The sequence below is a fragment of the Callionymus lyra genome, chromosome 16 (assembly GCF_982586985.1).
Source record: "Callionymus lyra chromosome 16, fCalLyr1.hap1.1, whole genome shotgun sequence".
NCBI lineage: Eukaryota > Metazoa > Chordata > Actinopteri > Syngnathiformes > Callionymidae > Callionymus > Callionymus lyra.
The window spans coordinates 23,010,061-23,032,995 of record NC_141833.1 but is presented as its reverse complement, the minus strand read 5'-3'; the positions used below and the strand labels follow the sequence as shown (position 1 = coordinate 23,032,995).

The window sequence follows — 22,935 nt, the reverse complement described above, 5'->3', positions numbered from 1 at the left end:
GGTAAAGGTAGAGATGGCAAAGGCCAAACAAAGGGCATATGATGACTTGTATGCTAGGTTGGAAAGTAAGGAGGGAGAGAATGATTTATACAGGTTGGCAAAAAAGAGGGATAGAGACGGGAAAGAGTTGAGCAGGTTCCAGTGATTAAGGATAGAGAAGTTGTGTTGACAGGTGGAAAGAGTACTTTGAAGAGCTAATGAAAGAGAGCAAAGCGTAGAAGAGGTGACTACTGTGAACCGTGATGTAGAGATGAGTAAAGGTGAAGTGAGGACGGCATTAAAGAGGGTGAAGAATGGAAAGACAGTTGGTCCTGATGATTTACCTGTGCAGGTATGGAAGTGTCTAGGAGAGGAGGGAGTCGAGTTTCTGGTTAAACTATTCAACAAGATCTTGGAGAGTGAGGAGATGCCTGAAGAATGGAGAGTGTGATGGTGTCCATCTTACGTACATAATTGTATGGATTTAAAATATAATTGTTAAGACAATATAAATGGAAAAATAGACGACAAGAACCAGTCTAAAATACATGTCCTGCACCAGTCTAACATACATGTCCTGCACCAGTCTAACATACATGTCCTGCACCTGTCTAACATACATGTCCTGCACCAGTCTAACATACATGTCCTGCACCAGTCTAACATGCATGTCCTGCACCAGTCTAACATACATGTCCTGCACCAGTCTAACATGCATGTCCTGCACCAGTCTAACATGCATGTCCTGCACCAGTCTAACATACATGTCCTGCACCTGTCTAACATACATGTCCTGCACCAGTCTAACATGCATGTCCTGCACCAGTCTAACATACATGTCCTGCACCAGTCTAACATAAATGTCCTGCACCAGTCTAACATGCATGTCCTGCACCAGTCTAACATGCATGTCCTGCACCAGTCTAACATACATGTCCTGCACCAGTCTAACATACATGTCCTGCACCAGTCTAACATACATGTCCTGCACCAGTCTAACATACATGTCCTGCACCAGTCTAACATACATGTCCTGCACCAGTCTAACATACATGTCCTGCACCAGTCTAACATACATGTCCTGCACCAGTCTAACATACTTCTCTGCTACTCCAGACTTCCTCATTCAGTACCAGAGTTCTTCTCTCAGCACCCGTCATAGGCTTTTTCCAGATCTACAAAGGCACAATGACCTCTGACCTTCTCTGTATTTCTCTACCAACATTCTTTAAGAAAATACTGCATCTGTAGTAGTCTTTCTAGGCATGGAACCATACTGTTGCTCACGGATGCTGACTTCTGCTCTCAGTCTAGCTTCTACTACTCTTTCCAACAACCGGATTCCTCTATAGTTATTGTAATCCTGAACATCTCCCTCATTCTTAAAGATGGACACCATCACACTCTCCATTCTTCAGGCATCTCCTCACTCTCCAAGATCTTGTTGAATAGTTTAACCAGAAACTCGACTCCCTCCTCTCCTAGACACTTCCATACCTGCACAGGTAAATCATCAGGACCAACTGTCTTTCCATTCTTCACCCTCTTTAATGCCGTCCTCACTTCACCTTTACTCATCTCTGCTACATCACGGTTCACAGTAGTCACCTCTTCTACGCTTTGCTCTCTTTCATTAGCTCTTCAAAGTACTCTTTCCACCTGTCAACACAACTTCTCTATCCTTAATCACTCGAACCTGCTCAACTCTTTCCCGTCTCTATCCCTCTTTTTTGCCAACCTGTATAAATCATTCTCTCCCTCCTTACTTTCCAACCTAGCATACAAGTCGTCATATGCCCTTTGTTTGGCCTTTGCCATCTCTACCTTTACCCTCTTCGTGTTCCTGGTCACCTGATTCAAGCTGCAGACCTGACTTCTACACTCTCACCCACCACTACTCTGAAGTCACTGATCTCCTTCAGATGACATCATCTATACTTACTGCTGTGTCTACTATGTCATCTCCATTTATATTGTTTTAAATTCATTAACCTCCATTAACAACCTCATTTAAAATCCAGTGAAATAAATCCATCCAAAGAACGAAAGTATTCAAGTCGTATGTTAGAGCCATTTTTGGGTTAATGTTATATTTGATTAATGGTTAATATGCAAGATTTATTCAGTATGGTTATTTGAGTTATTTGTTTGTTTACATTTAGAAATTAACTCTTCGCTTTTGACAAGCTGGGGCTGCCGTAGTTGGCTTGATGAGCGCACGGTGCGCACCTGTGTGTATTTAGGAGAGAAGCCAGAAGGTAATTCGATGAACAGGAAGCGGCACAGTTTTTTGAGCGCTCAGTGACAGCTCTCTTGGTTTAATTTATTGGAAAAGGTTTTTTGATCTCTCAAGTTTTCTTTTGCTTTTGTAAAATAAATATTGTAAAGCTGACAGACGATCTCAAGCCTTTATTTTTTTGGAACCCAAGGGGCGAGCGTGTAATGAAAAAGCCACCATCCCGATCCAGCGTGATTATTTTAATAAAAAGCTAAATAAGTCACGACATCGTCAAAGATGCAAACAATAAAAAGTCAAATGTAGATGAAACAAAAAAAGATGTAGAAAGTTAATTTATTCATTAATAAACACACATTTAGAGATGATGAAAACAAGATGTCAAAAAACTGTGCCTTGTGGAGCATCAACTCTGCGGGACAAGCTCAAGACGGCGAGAGTTACAACTGCTTTGGAAGACAGCGGAGCCGCGAGTAAACAAAACACGGGCGATTCATGAATGGAGCGCTGGTGGTCTAAATAAAAGATAAAACAAAAGGATCTCTTTGTCAAGCAATGGAATAAATGCCTGCATGCGCATATTGGATGTTTGATAAAAGGAAAAAAGAAACACCTGTGATGTTGCTGCTTTTGGAACCTTGTATGGCACGGGGAAATATGTTTTCTGCGTAATGCAATCAATACAGGGAAACGAATGTTGAGCGGATACTTTGGAATAAAAAATCAAGTGCATCAGTTCTTAAACGAATGGCTCTAATTCAACTGAAGTTGTAAACTGAGAAACAAATGATCATGGATATGGATGGAAGTGATAATCCTCCCGTTGGCGCTGTCGCGGCGGAGGAGAAATTAAAGTCACTCAGTGCATCGCGGAGAGGAAAGCTCGGAGCGTGCACGCGTAAAATGAACGAAATAAAAACTTTGCTGTTGCCTGGTGGAAATGTGGAGACTGTGAATGAGAGTGTTGCAACATTTAAAAGGTGTCTGAAGGAGTTTGAGGAAATGCATGCAAACGTTAAAACCTTATTGTCTGATGAAATAATGGAACATGAAAGAATAAACTGGTATGAGCCAAAAATGTCCACATTCACGAGTTTCATAAAGGATGTGGAAATATGGAAAAAACCGGACCCTCAGTTGCTCATTGAGCCACATGACAGCATTTCCAATGCATCAAAAACCTCAGGAAAAACAAAATCAACAACTTCATCAGTTTCCTCAGCCCGCACCAAAGTGGCTGCAGAGCGAGCGGCTCTCCTAGCCCGTGCAGAGGGTCTTAAAGCAAAGCATGCACTGGAAATGGAGGAGGCTCAATTAAAAGCTAAAATGGAGAGATTGAAACTGGAAATGAGCCTGGCAGAATCCACTGCAAAATTGAGAGTTCTGGAAAATGCGGAGCCTGATGCAAAAACTCCACAATTGATTCAACCACAAACACAACATGATGGCATGAATGAATATTTGGAAAATTATGAGGAAAATCCTGACAGTGATATTGATATTGAAGAACCATCTCCAATTAAATTTGCTGAGATTGAAGCCAGCCCAAGTCCTGTGCCTCCTCAACCTTTGTTTATTACTAGACCTCATGCCCATGCAACAGCCAGATTTGAAGCGACCAGAGAGACATCTCTTCCTGCGAGGGAGATTCCAGATGGTAATCCTTTAAACTACCAAATATTTATAAGGGCATTCCAGCATGGCATCGAGGACAAGACCAGTAGTATTCGGGACAGGTTATACTACCTGGAGCAATTCACCTCAGGGCCCTGCAGAGAACTGGTTAGAAGCTGTCTGCATATGAATGCTGATGTTGGTTTTGCAGAGGCTAAGAGACTGCTAAAGGTTCACTTTGGAGATGAATTAAGGATTGCTAATGCATATATGGAAAAGGCCCTTACCTGGGATAACATAAAGGCAGAGGATGGAAAAGCACTGCATTCTTATGCACTCTTTCTAAGAGGCTGTTGTAACACAATGCAGGATCTGCGAGATATGGGGTAGCTTGACCTGCCCTCAAACTTAAGGCTCATCATATCAAAACTGCCTTATAAAATAAAAGAAAGATGGAGGATAAAAGCATGTGATATTCTAGAACGAAGCCAAAGGAGGGCAAGACTAAAGGACCTTGTAGTATATATTGAAAGGCAAGCTAAACTATTACAAGATCCACTCTTTGGTAACATTCTGGCTCCTCCCAAAGTAAAACCGGAAGATCATTTGCTGAATCCAAACCAAGCACATTTAAGAGCAAGCGAAGCAGCTTTGCTACCACAGTAGCAATGGTGTCTGACAGCACAGCTGAAAAAACTGCAACAGAGAGGTCACCTGTTAAATACAAGATGTCCGCTGCTCCTTATGATGTATGTGCATTTTGTGCTGGCAAGCATCCATTATCAGAGTGCAAGAAAATGGATGCACAGCCACGTGAAACTAAAGTTGAGTTTCTGAAAAAGAATGGATTTTGTTTTGGATGTTTGAAAGTGGGTCACATGAGTAGAAACTGTATGAAAAGAATGACCTGCCAAACTTGCAATTTCAAACACCCTACTATTCTGCACATTAAAAGATCTTCTCAACCACCTACCGATGTTACTTCACCTCAACATGCAGAGCGGAGGCCAAAGCCTGAAAAGACCTCTATCAGCAGTGCTCTTGTCTCACTGGGAGAGGGTGAAAGTACTGGGGCTGGTAAAGACTGTATACTGGCAATTGTGCCAGTGCAAGTTAAATAAAAGTATACTTACCTACGCCTTCCTGGACCCGGGCAGTGCAGACACATTTTGTACAGAGAACCTAATGAGGAACCTCAACGCTGGCGGCCGCAGAACTGAAGTCCTTCTGCAGACCATGGGAACAGAAAAAACAGTCAAGAGCTAAGAAATAACGGGTCTAGAAGTCAGCAATATTGAAGAGGATGCATATCTGAAACTGCCAAAAGTTTATATGCAGAACAAGATCCCTGTAACAAAGAGAAACATCCTTACCCAGCTGGACCTTGACAAGTGGCCTCATCTAAAGGAGATAAAGGTAAAGGAAATTGATGCTGATGTGGAACTTCTTATAGGAGTAAATGCACCCAAGGCTATGGAACCATAGAAAATCGTTAATTCCCAACAGGATGGTCCATATGTTGTAAAAACACTGCTAGGATGGGTGGTTAATGGTCCACATAAGCCACCTATCATGGACGATGAACATCCTGTGGCCTTAGTGAATCGGATCTCAATTGTTCACCTCGAGCAGCTTCTGGAGAAACAATATGCACACGACTTCCCGGAGAAAGGATATGAGGAAAAGAGAAGAGAAGGGCTTCATGAGGGACATCATCAACGAAGGATATGCTGAAAATGTTCCTCCAGAGGATCTCCAACTGGAAAACGGCAAGATATGGTATATACCACATCATGGTGTATACCATAAACGTAAAAAATCTATTTGTGTGGTTTTCGACTGTGCATCATCCTATAAAGGCACCTCATTGAACAATGTACTACTTCAGGGCCCAGACTTGACAAACTCGCTCATTGGAGTTCTGCTCAGATTCCACCAAGAGCCCATTGCCATTATGGCAGATATTGAGAGCATGTTTCACCAAGCTTGTGTTCACGAAGAAGACACAAATCTGCTCAGATTTCTGTGGTGGACAGATGGAGACATTAGCAGGAATCTGGAGGAATACCGAATGAAGGTCCATCTCTTTGGTGCTGTATCCTCTCCACCCTGTGCAAACTTGGCACTGCGAAAAACTGCAGAGGACAACAGTCATGCATTTGATTAAGACGTAGCTTGCAAAGTAAAGTCCAACTTCTACGTTGATGACTGTCTGAAGTCGGTACCAACAGAGGAACAAGCAATAGATCTTGTCAAAAGTCTAAGAGAAATCTGTTCGCTTGGTGGATTCAGGTTGACTAAATGGATTAGCAACAGTCGAGCTGTACTGGCATCCATCCCTGAGGAAGACAAGGCTAAACAAGTAAAGAACTTGGATCTGGACAGGGAGAAGCTGCCTAACGAGAGAGCACTAGGGATGTATTGGGACATTGAGAGCGATATCTTCGGCTTTCGTGTGACTGTAAAAAGAGCATCCCATACCAGAAGGAATATACTCTCTATCGTCAGCTCTGTTTATGATCCTCTTGGTATTCTCTCCCCATTCATACTTAAAGCTAAGCAAATCCTTCAACAGCTATGCAAAGCTAAACATGGATGGGATGAAGTAATTCCTGTGGAAATCTCAAAGCAATGGCAGGCCTGGCTTCAAGATCTAGAGCAGCTGGATCGATTTCACATTGACGGATGCCTAAAGCCCAAGAACTTTGGTCAAGTGAAAACTGCACAATTGCATACCTTTTGTGATGCTAGTGAACAAGGCTATGGCACTGTGACTTACCTTAGGATCACAAATGAAGTGATGACTATCCCCAGATTGGAACTTAGTGCTGCTACACTGGCTGCACGAATGGGCAGAATGATTCAAACAGAGCCGCAAATGGACCTCCAAGGGTCTACATTTTGGACTGACACCCAGAACGTTCTGAAATATATTCAAAATAGGACCAGAAGGTTTCACACTTTTGTGGCCAACAGCATCGCAGTCATACAAAACCTGTCAAAAGTAAACCAGTGGAGGTTTGTAAACTCTAAACAAAACCCTGCTGATGATGCATCACGAGGACTGAGCATTGAACCATTCCTGACGTCAAGAAGTTGGCTTCATGGACCAGAGTTCCTGAAAGAGACTGAAGCAAAATGGCCTGAAATGCCAAAAGAACTGGGCTCCATCCTCCCGGATGACCCGGAAGTACGGAGGGAAGTGACTGTCACCAGCATTGTTGCAAGTCAGACAGAGAAAACTCCAACATGTATGCTCTTTGAGTACTATTCATCCTGGAAGAGCTTAAAAGGAGCAGTAGGTTGGATGATGAAGTTAAAGAAACTCCTCTTTCAGATGGCAGAGAAAAACGGGATTTGCCCGCAAGCTGATCATGACAATGGAAAGTCATTGAAAGACAAGATGCTTCTGCTCAAAATGCCTTCAAATCAGGCACTTACTCTCACCGTAGAGGACGTGGACAGTGCAGAACTGGAGAAAGGAAAACAGTGCAATAAAGGAAGCTCTCTGTGCAAACTGGATCCAATCATTGACACTGGTATTCTTAGAGTTGGAGGAAGAACCAGTAAAATGGCTATGCCCCTTGAGGTTAAACACCCAATAATCCTTCCTAAACATTCTCATGTTTCAAAGTTAATACTTACCAGTATCCACCTACATGTTGGTCATTCAGGAAGAGGACACATGCTATCTAAACTCCATCAGCGGTATTGGCTGTCAGGTGCAAACTCTTTGGCAAGAAGAATCATTGGTTGATCTCCCACTTGATCGAATAACACCAGATCTCCCACCCTTCACCCACGTAGGTGTGGATTATTTTAGACCTATTGAGGTTAAACGTGGCCGTGCTAATGTCAAAAGATGGGGAGTAATCTTTACTTTCCTGGTAAGCCGTGCTATCCATCTGGAAGTGGCCAGTTTCCTAAACACAGATGCATGCATCAATGCTATCCGCCGGTTCTTCTGTCGCAGAGGATCAATAAAAAGTATCAGGTCAGATCAAGGCACTAACTTCATTGGCGCACAAAAGGAGTTGGAGGAATCTGTGAAGCTATTGGACAATGGCAAAATCCAAAGAGCATTACTCAAAGAAGGAATTGACTGGACCTTTAACCCTCCTTCAGGACCTCACCACGGCGGAGTGTGGGAGAGACTCATAAGATTGGTCAAAAAGATTCTGTACTCCATCTTAGAGGAACAAACATTGGACGATGAAGCTCTACAGACAGCCTTGTGTGAGGTCGAAGCAATCATGAATGATAGACCAATCACAACGGTGACAAATGACCCGAATGACCTAGAACCCCTCACTCCGAATCATTTACTCCAATTGAAAACATGTCCAATAATCCGCCCAGGACTGTTCCAGAGAGAGGATCTATACTCACGCAGGAGGTGGAGACAGGTACAATACCTGGCAGACCTGTTCTGGAAACGATGGACCAGGGAATACGTTCCACTAATGCAGGAAAGGCACAAATGGAATAAAATCAGAAGGAATTTCACCGCGGGAGATATTGTCGTCATAATTGATGACAATGCACCGAGGAACTCTTGGCTACTTGGACGTGTGGTCAAGGCCCTTCCAGGAGCTAAGGGACTTGTACGCAGTGTCTTGGTTTAAACGAAGACCAACATCATCCAAAGACCAATCACAAAGCTCTGTCTGCTGCTGAAGTCAGCTGACTGAGTCTACCAAACCCCTTTCTTTCTTTCAGGTGCACCTCTGACTGCTGGATGAGGGGCTATATGACTTTATGTTCCGGATAAGACTTTAAGTTCCAGACCCCAGGATCTTGCTGGATTTATAAATATGAACTGAGTATCTAACACATGGACTAAAGTATGCAATTTGCATGGGACAGACGTCCTATATTTGGTTATAATGGCTCCATGATGTATGTTTTTGGTAATTGCTGTGTAATAAGCAATTAGGGGCTGGTATGTTAGAGCCATTTTTGGGTAATGTTATATTTGATTAATGGTTAATATGCAAGATTTATTCAGTATGGTTATTTGAGTTATTTGTTTGTTTACATTTAGAAATTAACTCTTCGCTTTTGACAAGCTGGGGCTGCCGTAGTTGGCTTGATGAGCAAGCCAGAAGGTAATTCGATGAACAGGAAGCGGCACAGTTTTTTGAGCGCTCAGTGACAGCTCTCTTGGTTTAATTTATTTGAAAAGGTTTTTTGATCTCTCAAGTTTTCTTTTGCTTTTGTAAAATAAATATTGTAAAGCTGACAGACGATCTCAAGCCTTTATTTTTATGGAACCCAAGGGGCGAGCGTGTAATGAAAAAGCCACCATCCCGATCCAGCGTGATTATTTTAATAAAAAGCTAAATAAGTCACGACATCGTCAAAGATGCAAACAATAAAAAGTCAAACGTAGATGAAACAAAAAAAGATGTAGAAAGTTAATTTATTCATTAATAAACACACATTTAGAGGCCGAAAACAAGATGTATGGAGTTAAACCTTTATTGTGATTTTTACTTTCAGAAACCGCTCATAATAATAACAAAATCTTCTTTATCAAAAAACTTTGTTGTATGCAAGTTGTTTTTTTAAATCATCATTGAATCAAAGCTACACAGAGTTAAACATAAAACCCACTAGGATCGGTTGATTCTTAGTTAATTAAAGTCAGGATTAAACAACAATGATAAACGTTCTTGAAAATAGCTGGTAAATAATTCCCTTCTGCCCATTTCATACTTTTAATTTATATCATGTAAAATATTGATTTAGTTTTGAATCAACTTCTAACAGAAAGACAGTTTAATACGGATCTAGACTAACAAGCTGATCAACATGTTTAAATAATAAAGTAATTATATTAGTAAGTTCCTGGTGTAGAATGTTGGATGTTCCAGAATGATTTACTGAATCTGGCGTAAGCGAAACTCTTTCACCGTTTTCTTCATGTTCAAGTCTGGAGTCAAATCACCATTTTCCAGGGGGTTATTTTCACCGCCCAAGAAGTCGTAGCGGTGTCTGAAAAATATTGTTACGTTGACATCTTTAAATCGATTCAAACTTAATATTAAATGTAAAATAAACAATTAATCTAAAGAAAACAAATATTCATCAAAAATAAAAAGGACATTAGATCATTACAGTATTATTACATTATTACATTACAGTTGGCAAATATGATAAACAAGTCAAAGGTAATTTAAATTTAGGTCGAAAATGTATTTCTGATAAAAACAAAGTGAAAAAGAACTCACTGTTTGAGGTGTTCCTCAATAGCTCTGCGTTCATACACTGTGCCATAACAGGTCCTCACTGGATCGATGAACATGGTCTTTGTGATTGGACAGATCATATGAGGAGGGATGAACTGAGGAGACTTCTCCACCCATTTCTTGAAAAAAACACAAATATGATTCTTATAGGAATGCAGGAAATATTTTGAATTATTTAATTCATTTTGATAGAGAGATGGAAACACAATTTAATGCCAATAATGTTGCACTAGGGCTGCACCATATATGGAAAAAATGTCGATATCACGATATTGGCGCGTGTGATATGCATATCTAACACATGTGCGATAGTTTATATATATATAAAAAAAAATTTTTTTTTAAATATTTCATTGATCAATCGATCAGTCAAAGCATTTCTTAAATACACACTTCGATCAATCAGTGTCACGTTCTGTAAAGTTGTCAATTTGTACTTCTATGTCTTGTTGTTGTTTACGTCTCCGTCTGTCTGTGAACTGTGCAGCTTGTTAGGCTCGGTTGCTATGGCGATGCGTCTAGCCGACGCTGACTTAGCGCGGCTCAGTATATCCACGGAAATAATACTAACTTATGATCTAGTCAAACACTAGTGATCCAGTCACTCGTCTCTTTCAACCTCCTTTGTTAAAGCAACATATCGTAAGAACTTTTCATCTCGTCTCAGTTGTTTTCTTAGAAGATCGTGAACTTCCAAACAAACCTGTCCGTCTTCACCGTATGCTAACGAGCTAAGTTGTTAACGTCATTTATAAAGTGTTATGTGTGCGTGTACAAGGATTTATTATTGATTTGGTGATATCACGACGCGCCGGCGGCTCCTCTCTGATGTCGCTCAGTTTCAAAGGAAACCGATGCAAGTCCCGCGAGACTGAGCGTTATAAGAGATATTTTTATCTCTTGCTTCATCTCAGACTGACAGCAATAACATTGTAGCTCTGATAAACAACTACTGAAGTATGGAATCAAAAGGGTTTGTGATACTTTAAGAGTTTGTACTCTTAGTATTATATTAGTATACGACAACATTATAAACTGCTGTAGCCTCACAGCCAGGTTGTATGTTGGAATCAATCTTGAGAGACTGAGAAGCTGTAGATGTTTCAACAAACGTATATAAATTCACAAGGGAAGAGGTTTGAGAACAAAGACGAAAAAATATCAGGTGATTCTTTTCTAAACTTAAATCCCTCCATCAATAATGTAAATCCAACGACTACATTCTGAAACAAGTGTGTGTTTCACCTTTTCCATTTCATCCATGGAGAGATTTGCAGTTTCTTCTGCCTGTTTCTTTGCTTCTTGTGAATACTGTTCACGGTTGGTCAAGTATTCCTCTGCCAGAATGCTTCAGTAATAAGAAAAAAACAAGAAAAAACATGAATCACATCACAGGTAAATCATACTCGAGACATACTTAACGTGTGTGATTTCTCTGTAATAGTCAACATTAAAAAAATGCAATATTTAATCAAACATTGATGCAAGAATTGTTGATATAGTTTAAGAATCACTAACAATTCTCAGTAGCATCATGTACATGACTTAGGTTCGGGTTCAGTTTGAGGTCTATAATGTGACAAAACCTGTCCAGCGGGTCCTCCGGCCCAGGGATGATGAGAAGTCCAAAAACAGCATTGAGGATTTCTCTCATGGAGATGTGGGCGTTATAGTTGCGGTCGAAGATGGTGTGGCAGATTCTTCCAACACTGTTGATGTTGCAGTGGTAAATCTGTCAGTTAAAGAGTCTCTTTCATCAACATTCAAAAAGAAACTGATGGTTCAGTAGAACTTTTCCCATCAATTGTGGCTTCAAAAGGATACTGGAGTGACAAAGCGGACTACAGGCGGCTTCACTGGGTAATCATCTCCAAACTGGCAGTAGAGCTCAAAGACTCCGTTCTCGTAGGCTGTGTCGGGGGCACCTCGCATGAGGAGTTTCCAGAAGGCTGAAGAAAGAAAAAGTTTAGCCAAACGTTGTATTTTCATTCTTGGTTTGGAACGGCAACATCAGCAGGCTGTTCTAAAAGTAGATGAAAGGAAGAGCATCAAGAGGAACTTTAATAACATGAAAACATATGAAGGACATAACTGACTGTGTTCATTTGTTGTCGTTTTATAAACATCCTTATTTAAAAACAATCTAAGTGGGTACAGAAGTTAACAACAAAAGCCTTAAATCAGGATAAACAATGTCTATGAGTCAGTTCTCTATGACTATCTGGAGAACCTCCGACTGTCTGTGTTTGTTTTGGGTAATCTTACCTTTAAATTAATCATTTAAGAACTAAATTATAAACTTGGAATCTTACAAAAGTCTGACTCCGATGGAAAGATCCTAAAGTAAGGATGTGGGTCACAATGCAGGTTCTTCAGTTCCTCCCGGATCCGTTTGTGTTTCTCCATCGAAACCTTCTTTTTTAAGGCACTGTGAGTAAAAACCACATACATTATGACATTATACATGATGACATTATACATGATGACATTATACATGATGACATTATACATTATGACATTATACATGATGACATTATACATGATGACATTATACATTATGACATTATACATGATGACATTATACATGATGACATTATGATGATTCAAAAAGTATTGTTTTACTCACTTCACTGTTAAAGTCACTGCTTTGTTTAATTCACTTGGAAGTGACACACCTGGATCTTTATCATAACCAAGTGTTCCAAACATGTCAAGCAGCTTTTTCTTGAAAGTAAAATATAGTTTGAAAATGCCTGGAATACAATATTAATCAAAATCATTCATTTAAATCAGTGCTGACCTCTGTGATGTCTCTAATGCTGAGCTCTGTCTTTGGTTTCCTATTCTCCAGAGAGAGCACCGTTTCCATTTCAAAGAGCTTCAGACCTTCTTTGCTGGTCTCTGGTTTGAAACAACATCCGCCTGAAAGAAAACAAATATATGCTGAATATACTAATTGTATTCACAGTGATATAACCATTATTATTAAAAAATTCATTTTTCAATTCAGAGTTTCAAATATGTCCTGAGAGACTTTCACAAAACATTCTTATTACATATTCGCAGTAGTATTATCCGTGGACCTCTGTGATCTATCTATCTATCTATCTATCTATCTATCTATCTATCTATCTATCTATCTATCTATCTATCTATCTATCTATCTATCTATCTATCTATCTATCTATCTATCTATCTATCTATCTATCTATCTATCTATCTATCTATCTATCTATCTATCTACAGTATCTATCTACAGTATCTATCTATCCATCCATCCATCCATCCATCCATCCATCCATCCATCCATCCATCCATCCATCCATCCATCCATCCATCCATCCATCCATCCATCCATCCATCCATCCATCCATCCATCCATCCATCCATCCATCCATCCATCCATCCATCCATCCATCCATCCATCCATCCATCCATCATGGGGGTGGTTTGGCTGTCGTTTATAGAGATAGTTGTTCATGCAAAGTGATTCAGACTCAGGAATTCACTTATTTTGAGTCTCAGATGATCTTGCTTGGTTCTACAAGACCTTTCAATTGTGTTTCAATCTACCGTCTGCCTGGGCGTTGTTCTTGAAAGACAGTGACCCATCTTCCATTATTCATATGGAATCTGTTCTTGTTCTTAGAGACTATAATCTTCATGTTCATGACGTCACATCTTGTTCTGCTTAAGAACTTTTAACTGAAGCCTTTCATTTTGAGCAACATGTCTCTCAACCCACTCATAAAAAAAGACATCTCTAATCTGTCTGTACATGATGTCCATCTGAGTGATCATTCTCTTGTCTTGTTTAACTTGGACTTCATCCCTGAGTCGAAGCCCTCGAAAGTTAGGTCTCAGAGACGTGTCATCTCAGCCGACACTGCAGACAGTTTTGCTCCTATGTTTGACCCTCTTTTCTTCAATGACTGCCTTTACAATTTGTGGACAATTTGTTCTGGGTGCTTTATTGTTTTTGCTGTACTTGAATCCCCTTGGTAAAATCATTCAGAGATTTCCCGATCAAACAATGAGTGAAAACACTTTGAAGCTAAATGTGGACAAAACAGAAACTCTGGTGATTGTTCCTGATGATAAGATTCCAGGGTTGAGTCTGTACTTGGGTGACTTATGTCAGTCTGTCAAACTGAGCCTGAGAAACCTGGGTGTTGTATTTGATAAAGACATGTCTCTAGTTCAACACTGAAGAAAACTGACCAGAAACTGTTTCCTTCAACTGAGAAAAATCTCTAAACTTAAGAAAATGTTGTCACAACACGATCTGCTTGAACTTGTAATCCATGTGTTTGTTTCTTCTCACCTGGACTATTGTAACAGTTTATCTTCATGTCTAAACCAGAAGGATCTGTCTTGCATGCAGTTAATACAAAACTAAGTAAAGGTTATTTGTAAAGATTTCTTTAGACCAGGGTCACAAAGCGCTTTAACAAAAAAACAATACACAGTTAAAATATATCCTTTAAAAGGCCAAGACACATAAGACAAACACAGTAGTCCCAGAATATCAGGGAAAAGCAAAAATAAGAATTTCTTAAGATGCAGATTTGGACAGGACTAGTATCATCACCCAACGTCTGAGTTTGGCGAAATACTTTAGGTCATTTGTGGCTGAATTATTACATTACAAATCACAGACATTTCGCGATCTCACCAGATTAAATCTACGACATTCTCCGCTATTATTACAAATGATCAGAGGTCAACAGGAAATACTTATCCCGTGCGAATCGGGCTTTTGAAATTCAGAAAAAAACACAAACGGAAATATACAGTTGGCCCTTTAAGACAATTAAGGTTAGATATTTTAAGTATTGCAAACTCTACAATATAGTACCTGTGGCGTTGCTGATTCCATGTAGCATGTTGTTTTCTGCGTCCCCAAGAAGAACTGAATCCACAATAACCCCATATGCTACAAGTTTGGAGGCAACATCTTCAGGTTTTGCTTTTGAGCTAAAAAAAATAATAATAATAATAATTAAAAACATTTAAAAATGTTTTATATTTGTTTCCATCTTCTTCTTCTGCCATATGAACTCATATATCATTGTGCAAACTTCAAATGCGTCAACAATTTGGCATGTAAGCAACAGGCGTTAATGTGCGATAAAATACATGTTTCTACATATTTACCCCACATCACTTCCATCAGTCAGGCACAGGATGCGAAGTCTGCATTCAGGCAATTTCTCCTTGATTTTGAGCAACTCGTTCAAACCCAAGAGTAAGGCATCATACAGACAAGTTTGTCCACTTGCCTCAATCTTTCGTATGTGCTCCTAAAAAACATTATGGTATTTGACACACATCAAAACATCTGACAATTTAGCTTATTCAATAAACATTCATCTATACCTTGAACGTTTCCAAAGTTTCAGTAAATGTGTGAAGAACTTTCACCACAGTATCGAACTTAACTAGTCCAATGACATGATTGAAATCATAAGCCATGGTTCTTGAAGCAAAGTTGTCAAAGAGCTCTTTCACCACGTCAATCCTTCTTATGTCTGTACTTCCGTAGCAGTTCAGTCGCATTGATTCACTGGTGTCGATCAAGACCTGTGAAGAGAAAAGGTTCGGAAAAAATGAGTCGTTTTCTTTCTAAACCTCATCAAAGTGGTTTCAGGAGATGTATTTTAGTCGTCTTCAAGTGACTTATGAGACGATCTTACCAGAATTGCTTCCTTTGGTGTCCTGGTCGTTTGGAATGTTTGCATAGTTCTGCTGTCGCCAGTCCTAATGAATGTGAAAATGAGTTTCAAACGTGATGTCCGTTTGTCTGAATGTGTCTGATCTTTATGTCTTATAGACTCACAAACTGCTCAACAAAATGTATTGAAAATGATCATATAGAAAACGCTCAGGCTCTGGGGAGGGAGGGAATTTAAATGGGTTGTTCTTCTGTATCGTATATTTAGCTCTATTATACAGCTATATTGGTTAATGTATACATGTTCACTCTCATCATACACTATTTTTGTTTTGTATTCATCGCACATGTAGAATTGTAGAATGTTTGCTCAAGTCTAAAACATTTTCAACTAATCAAATCATTTGCAGCTGATCAAACAAGATAAGTTAGAGATTAAAAATGAGCAGAGAGAATCCAAAGAGTTCGAAGTGAGGAGACTGGACTGGTTTGAGTTTTAGGAAGATGTCTCTTTTAAAAGACTTTTCAGTTCCATTGTATCTATCTTGCTAGGTTGAGCCAGCTCCTCGGTCAGGACTAGGCCGTGTACCTTCATGTAAATAAACTTCTACCTACCTACCAACCTACCTAAAGGACACAGGACACTCTTTTGAGGACGGCAACGTTCAGGTGCCGGTTAAAGAAGAAAGATGGTTTGAAAGGAGTTAAAGACGCCAACTCTCGGTCTCTCTACAGGGGTGGGGGGGCTACAACCTACAAATTGAGCCTAACTCCTCTCAATAGTTCTCTGCTTCACTCTTGGAGGATGTATATCAGCTAATTAGACCCGTTTTTTTGGAACTGAAGAAGCCTATTGGATGAGACATGAAACGTTTTTTTTTCAAATTTCAGTCCAGTTGCTTTAGAACTTGGGTATCCATGACCTGGATGAATGAGAACTACAGGGACGGCAGATCTCATTATTTCTGCCCCTAATTCATACTTTTCTTTTTCACTTTACACAATATTTACTTCATATTTACATTCATATAATTTCATTTATTATTATTGATCTTACTAAACGCTGACTTTGTTCTCTGATTATTATGTTTATCATGTGAGCATTTGTTACTTTTAATTAATTATTATTAGACATTAATATTATTGTCTTTTTATCTATTTATTTTATTATCAAAATCCTACATTTTGAGCATTGTGTCATATGTTATTGTATTATGTAAATATTTTTGCTCTTACAGACTGTGTTATTTTATGTTATTTCTTTGCTGAAAGGCCATCATCTGTGTCCTCTCTCTCTTCAGGGGTTTGTCGAGTTATTTGTTTTTCAATTCATCTTTTTAACGCGAGCGGCGCCTGGCATTACATCTAGTTCAGGTAAATATTATTTTTTCATACGTGTAAAATGAGATGACTTACTTGGTAGCCAACATGTTCACGTCCAATGTTCTGGATTTTCCTTGTAGACAGTCGAAGATATTGACCATGTCGGGTTTTGACTTGTCTCTGCTCGTGTAGACAGCAAGGATGTCTAATGATAACATGTACAAGGTGTTATTCAACATGGGATTCTATGGTAAACAAAAACGCAAAAACAAATGAATGTTTGATTTCCTCAGGCATTGAATACTTGATTCCACTAGAACGCAGTGTCTGCTCTTCAACTATTTTACAATGCAATGGTCTTCACGTAGAAATTAAGATATCAACTTAAAACCTTTTCTCAGGTTTACCTTCAGTCAGCCAGACTAGAAAACAGTCAACCAATCCAATATTCTTTAAGAGTAGAGGTGGAGTGATGTTGAGAAACTTGAAAGATTTCAGTTTTTCTGCCATATTCCCAACGCTCTCTGAGGCTTTGACAACAAAACTGGAAATATTTACAAAAATGTGATTAAAAACACATCAGAGTACATCAGTACTCAATAAATGACTATCCATCCATCCATCTGTGAGCCTAGTCTGAGTCTAATCCAAGTAAACATTTAATCTGGGACAGGATAATGACAGATCAAATACATAAAAAGGCACTGAACACTGAACAAATGTAGGAGAAAAGGCGATAATAAAACAAAATACAAACCTCTTATGGGCTGTTGCCTCACTGTGAATCCACTGATCATACACTTTGATACATGGAGGGAGACTAAGGATGATCTTCTCCACACCAGTGTCTCTCTGCAGTGACGTTTCTTGCAAGTTCTTCTCAGTGCAGTTTGGAATTTGTGATCCCTTTAAAAACAAGAAGTTCAAATGATTAAAAAAAAAACATTTTCTTGGATTTACAAAAGAGAATAAAACATGTGAGGTGAAAGGTTTTACAGAAATAACACATTGACAGATTCCTTCACTTGCTCAATCAATCAATTCTTTTCAGTTTACCTTTTATTTTCTGGACAATATCTGAACGTTCAAATACGCCAGGAACACCAGGAACTCTGACTGGTTCGCACAAACGACTGCCATCCTCGTTTGTAAGAGTGATGAATGCAAAGTTCTCATCGTCTGTTCCTTGATTCTGTTGAAACATTAAGGTTGAGTAAGACACAATGTCTATGTATTGTGGAACAAATCAAGAATGTGATGCGACAGTACTTGTGCCTCGTTGAAGAGCCAGGCCCAGCAGTACAAACAATTCTCAAAAACGTCTAAGTCTTCAATGACTTTAACGCCAGGGGCTCCTGGTTTGGGCAAAATTTCCCTGAACAGTGTGTACAAGCCCTCGATGATTGCAATCTGCAACATAGAGACACATGAAAAAAACATTTTAAGTATGTTTACTTTGGTTTTTCTCCAACATCTAAAAGCAAATGACATCGTTTCTATTCTTTACCTTCTGGTTTTTAGTGATTATTTTATTTTTGTAGAGTAGTTGATGCAAGCTCTGAGCAAGTGGATGACATCCAGTCAGTTTCCGGATGTAAGCGATGAGTTCTTTCACTTTCCACCCTTTTCCTTTCTGAAAGAAGAATTGAATTGAATCATAATTTGTAGCTAAAAAAGAACACATGGTCATTTGAGCTATCGGGTTAGTTCTAATAATGGTAGAAATATACAACTTTGCCTACAATTCAGGAACTCAGTTCATAGTTACCAATTGAGACGAATCTGTTAGTCTAAAATCAAATGAAGGCTTCTATACTAATAACCCTATAGAAATTAAAAACCTATTGTGACAAACGCTAAAATAAATGTCAAAAAAACAATGCAACGTCTCATATCATCCTAAATCCTTCTTCCTGGAATTGGATACAACTATATTAATAAAACCACCAAAATAATCTTTCACCAGCAGCGAAGTGATAAAGCACTATGAAACGTTCCATTTCGACAGGCACTGTTTATCTTAATCAGTGGAGAGAGAACCACAAATACAGGTATAATACATAACTGTCATGGCTTCAACATTGCATTACGGCTAATACCTTTGTACTTTAGTTACCGTTGAGATGTTCTTCAACTTGTCTAAAATTCACTAGAACTTCATGACCAGCCACCACACATCACATGTAAGGTAACCCAAACTGATGCAAAAAAACCTCCTTAATGTAGGAAAAAAGGTTATTTTTCTCGTTCCTTCGTTCATCATCAATAGTGGTAAGTATTTAACACACAAGCTTCAGACGACGCTGCCTTGTTGAGAAACATTCCTCTGCCAGAGTGAAGCTTTTATTAAAAGATAGTTATATAGAAAATAGATGCCAAAGTGTTTGGAGAAGTACTTGATATACATAATATATAATGAATTACTTACAATGACAAAAAGTGAGGAGAGGATCACACTCAACCCCACAAGGCTTTGTTTAACCAACGGTTCAATGTCATTTATAAACATCTCCTGGGATTGGTCTTCGGCCAGAAAGGTCGATAAATAGAAGAAGACCGTAGACTCTTCAGTAAATCCACAGCCTGATAGTGTATCACTGACGCCATGGTCTCCTCTGTGAACAGTCCACTGGGTTACAAACATAATTACAGGAAATGAAGATAATAATGTGAAAACATTGAATTACTTGTAATGAAGAACGTTTCTCGGTATTCCAGTTTCATTCGACAGTCTTGTTGTCAGTGTTTTGATTGTGTCACTTTCAAGATTGACTGACAGCTCAAAGAAACCCTGAAAGTTAGTGTTTTCCAGAACAAGGAAACAAGGTTTATATTCGTCTCACACACTGTACAACATGTGCCAACAAAATAAAATAGAGAAAAAAGTCCCACCTTCAGCATGACGTGGCATCTTATTTTATCTTCACCACTTTCCGTATCTTGTTTTGGCATCTGCACGGAACGTGTCAGGTTACACTTTGGAGTGAACATTGCGTAGATCAAAGATCCGTTCTCAATATGTCTTTCCTTAAGAGACCCTACAAAGAAGTGACAACAGTTTTTCAGATTCACATACATGTATAAATGTACCGTATATTACAGATATTCTCTGTATGAACGTGAATCTCAGACCAAAGGTAAAGATTAGCTAAGACTCTACATGACTTCATTTAAAATCATTTAGTTTATTGAAGTTAACACTGTATCATTCTGTGAACATGAACATTTGAATGAAAATGGTTTTATTAAACATGAAATTGCCTACATGTGGTAAAGAAAGGGTCATCAGACAGAGGCATCCCTTCTCTGGTGAAGAGACAGACTCCTGTGTTATTATCAACACCCTCTTGAAGACAGATTCTTAACATCAAATCTTCAAGTGTGCTGTTCGCTGGATCCATATCTGAAAGACCAAAATGTGAATGAAAATAAATCGTTGTGTATTTACACTCATCCTTAACATATCAGTGTGGAGTATATTATCAACATTATTACATATTTTACTCAGTGAAATGTCTTTAAAGTGAATTTAAATGTATTTTATACAATAAAATCACTCTTATGAATCTAGATATTAAAACAAAACGGCTCTTAAGATACTTGTGTGATTAGAAAGTGATCACCTGTGATGTGTTTTGGCTCAGGACACTTGGGAAAAGTGTACATCAGCTTGAATGAATGAACAGGAGAGACATTCTGAACTGGTTGTTGTGGATTTCTGATTCTTTCAATCTCTTTTCTCATTTCCAGAAAACGATTCTTTTCCACCTGAGTTAAGCCTGTAAATATATATATGGTTTCAAAATAATATAAACATTCTTTACCAATGGTTTACAGACTATTTTGGACCATTTCTTGAGTTCCAGTTTCTTTGTTTAGTAAGACTGATGTTGAGCACAACAGTTGTGTTTAATTTAAGCTCAGCTGTGTCATCAATCTGAACTGATGAATCTGTTTGAGATAAATCTTCAATTAAAGATGATACAAATAACAACTTGGTGTGTGTATGGATTCACAACAAAAAATCAAATGTCCAGACATTTAGCAATCCAACCATTTACATTTGATAAGTTAAACTAACTTCATGAATTAAATCAATTTATGTAACATCCTCAAATATTGGTAATATCAATGTCAGAGAAGTGGTTATTTCTGTTGATCTATTTTTGAAACTGCATAATAATTTGTTTCAAATGATTTGTTTCTTCACTAATCTTACCCATCAGAGTTAGATTTTCAGTTGTGATATCCAGAAAGTCAAGCTCATCTTTTACACCCATCTGAACAAAATTGTTGTAGAAACTCTGGAGCCTGTGTCGTTCCAGCAGGTTGTATATCGTCCCCATCTTGGAAGAGAAACTTTTCAAATGTTATACAAAGGATCTTTATTTTTTATTATTAATTAACAGTATTCTTTACCTTGCTTCGTTCACAGAGGCACTTCGACCAAGACTTGACAAACCCCCGGTTAATCTTCTGTTGAAGTATAAACTGGAAGATTGTTATTAACAGTCAGGATGAAGGGGAGGCAACCAACCAAAAAACATATGACCAAGTTTTACAACCAAATAATTAAAAAAAAGATTCATAATCAATTTGAAGCCAGACAAGAAAACTGGATTAATAGTTAAGCTACACATTTCATTGAAGGGTGCAGCTTAACTACTAATCCAGTTTTTCTTGTTCTGGCCCAACTTCATTCTCAAGTGGACTTTTATTTATATATACATATAAAATGGTAAAAAATGGCAAATTCATTATCAAAATGATAAAACAGACGTCTTTAGAATATTAATATTCATGAAGCAGTTTTTTGTAACTAATACATCGATTTTCTTCAATAAAATGTTGGTAAAATGATATAAAAAAACTTCAAGCAAAGGAAGTTATGAAGGTAAGAAAATGAAAGGTAATACAGCAAACATCAATAAGTATAGTTAAATCAAATTAAATGTTATGTAGAAGTAGGTAAGAAGCACTTACCCTGATGTGTCTCAACAGAATGAAGAACAGTTAACAAAACAGTGGGTGAAGGGTGGGGCTTTTTTTTTTAGAAAACAAGTGAAACTAAAGATTTCCATGAAACCAGTCCAGAGCTCATGAAAACAAGACAGAAAAGAAACAAAGCGTGTTTATATTTTTATGTAGTCAATAAAAATTTGTAATTTTCCCAAATCAAAAACTCGATGACAAATGCTTCATCAGGCAGCATAGTTGGCGAGTGTCATCAAAAACAATATGTTTTCAACTCAACACTCATGCTTGAGTGACGGCCTGTGAAAAATGTTAGCACCTTGTTGCAAACAACTGGACTCCAGGACAGTCTCTGCCGGATCTTTGGGTGAAAGAAGTACATGGAAATGTTTGATCTGAGGCAGGATACATGCGGTTTCATGGACACCCTGTTGGGATCTACAGCTGCTGTATTCTCCGCTGTTGGTCTGAGAACGAGCATTTTCTGATCTCTCAGGAGAAGACGAGGCTGAATCACTTCGAACAACAGCGTGATCAGTTTTGTCTTCATCTATCATCCACACACCTGTGTCTGTGGCACGTATGTTGCAATCTTGAGCATGAACGCAACTTCCATTATCTGCACAACAAGATGCGTGTGAAGGTGAGGCACTGCTGTCCTTCATACCTGTCTGTGCAGAAGCTTCTCGACTCAGGCCATGAATACGACATAAACGATGGAGATCCTGAGATGTGGATTTATGTCCTGGTCTCTTTGGAAACTGAGAACTGCACATCAACGTTCTCGGGCGCGGAACATCCTGCTGCGTGTGCCCTTCAGGTTCATATGTCATCTGTGCACCCACAAATGTAGAGCGGTGTACCTTCACTGGTCTAAGGGATGG

At 38.8% G+C, this 22,935-nt stretch overlaps 1 protein-coding gene across 1 annotated transcript; it reads right to left on the bottom strand.

The window, feature by feature from the left end:
* Positions 1–9,294: 9,294 nt before the first annotated feature.
* On the bottom strand, positions 9,295–22,100 carry LOC148064198 (uncharacterized). Its single transcript, XM_087811717.1, has 26 exons — positions 22,061–22,100; positions 21,497–21,568; positions 21,297–21,423; positions 20,701–20,856; positions 20,343–20,480; positions 19,970–20,115; positions 19,765–19,868; positions 19,506–19,692; positions 18,585–18,710; positions 18,347–18,487; positions 18,134–18,269; positions 17,835–17,985; positions 17,485–17,621; positions 17,171–17,282; positions 15,777–15,840; positions 15,460–15,663; positions 15,238–15,383; positions 14,939–15,057; positions 12,881–13,002; positions 12,707–12,804; positions 12,393–12,508; positions 11,905–12,029; positions 11,667–11,812; positions 11,326–11,428; positions 10,063–10,199; positions 9,295–9,826 (listed from the first exon to the last, which is right to left on the bottom strand). The coding sequence occupies exons 3-26, from the start codon at positions 21,421–21,423 to the stop codon at positions 9,712–9,714; spliced, it is 3,156 nt and encodes a 1,051-aa protein (XP_087667843.1). The 5' UTR covers positions 21,497–21,568; positions 22,061–22,100; the 3' UTR covers positions 9,295–9,711.
* Between the last annotated feature and the right edge of the window lie 835 nt (positions 22,101–22,935).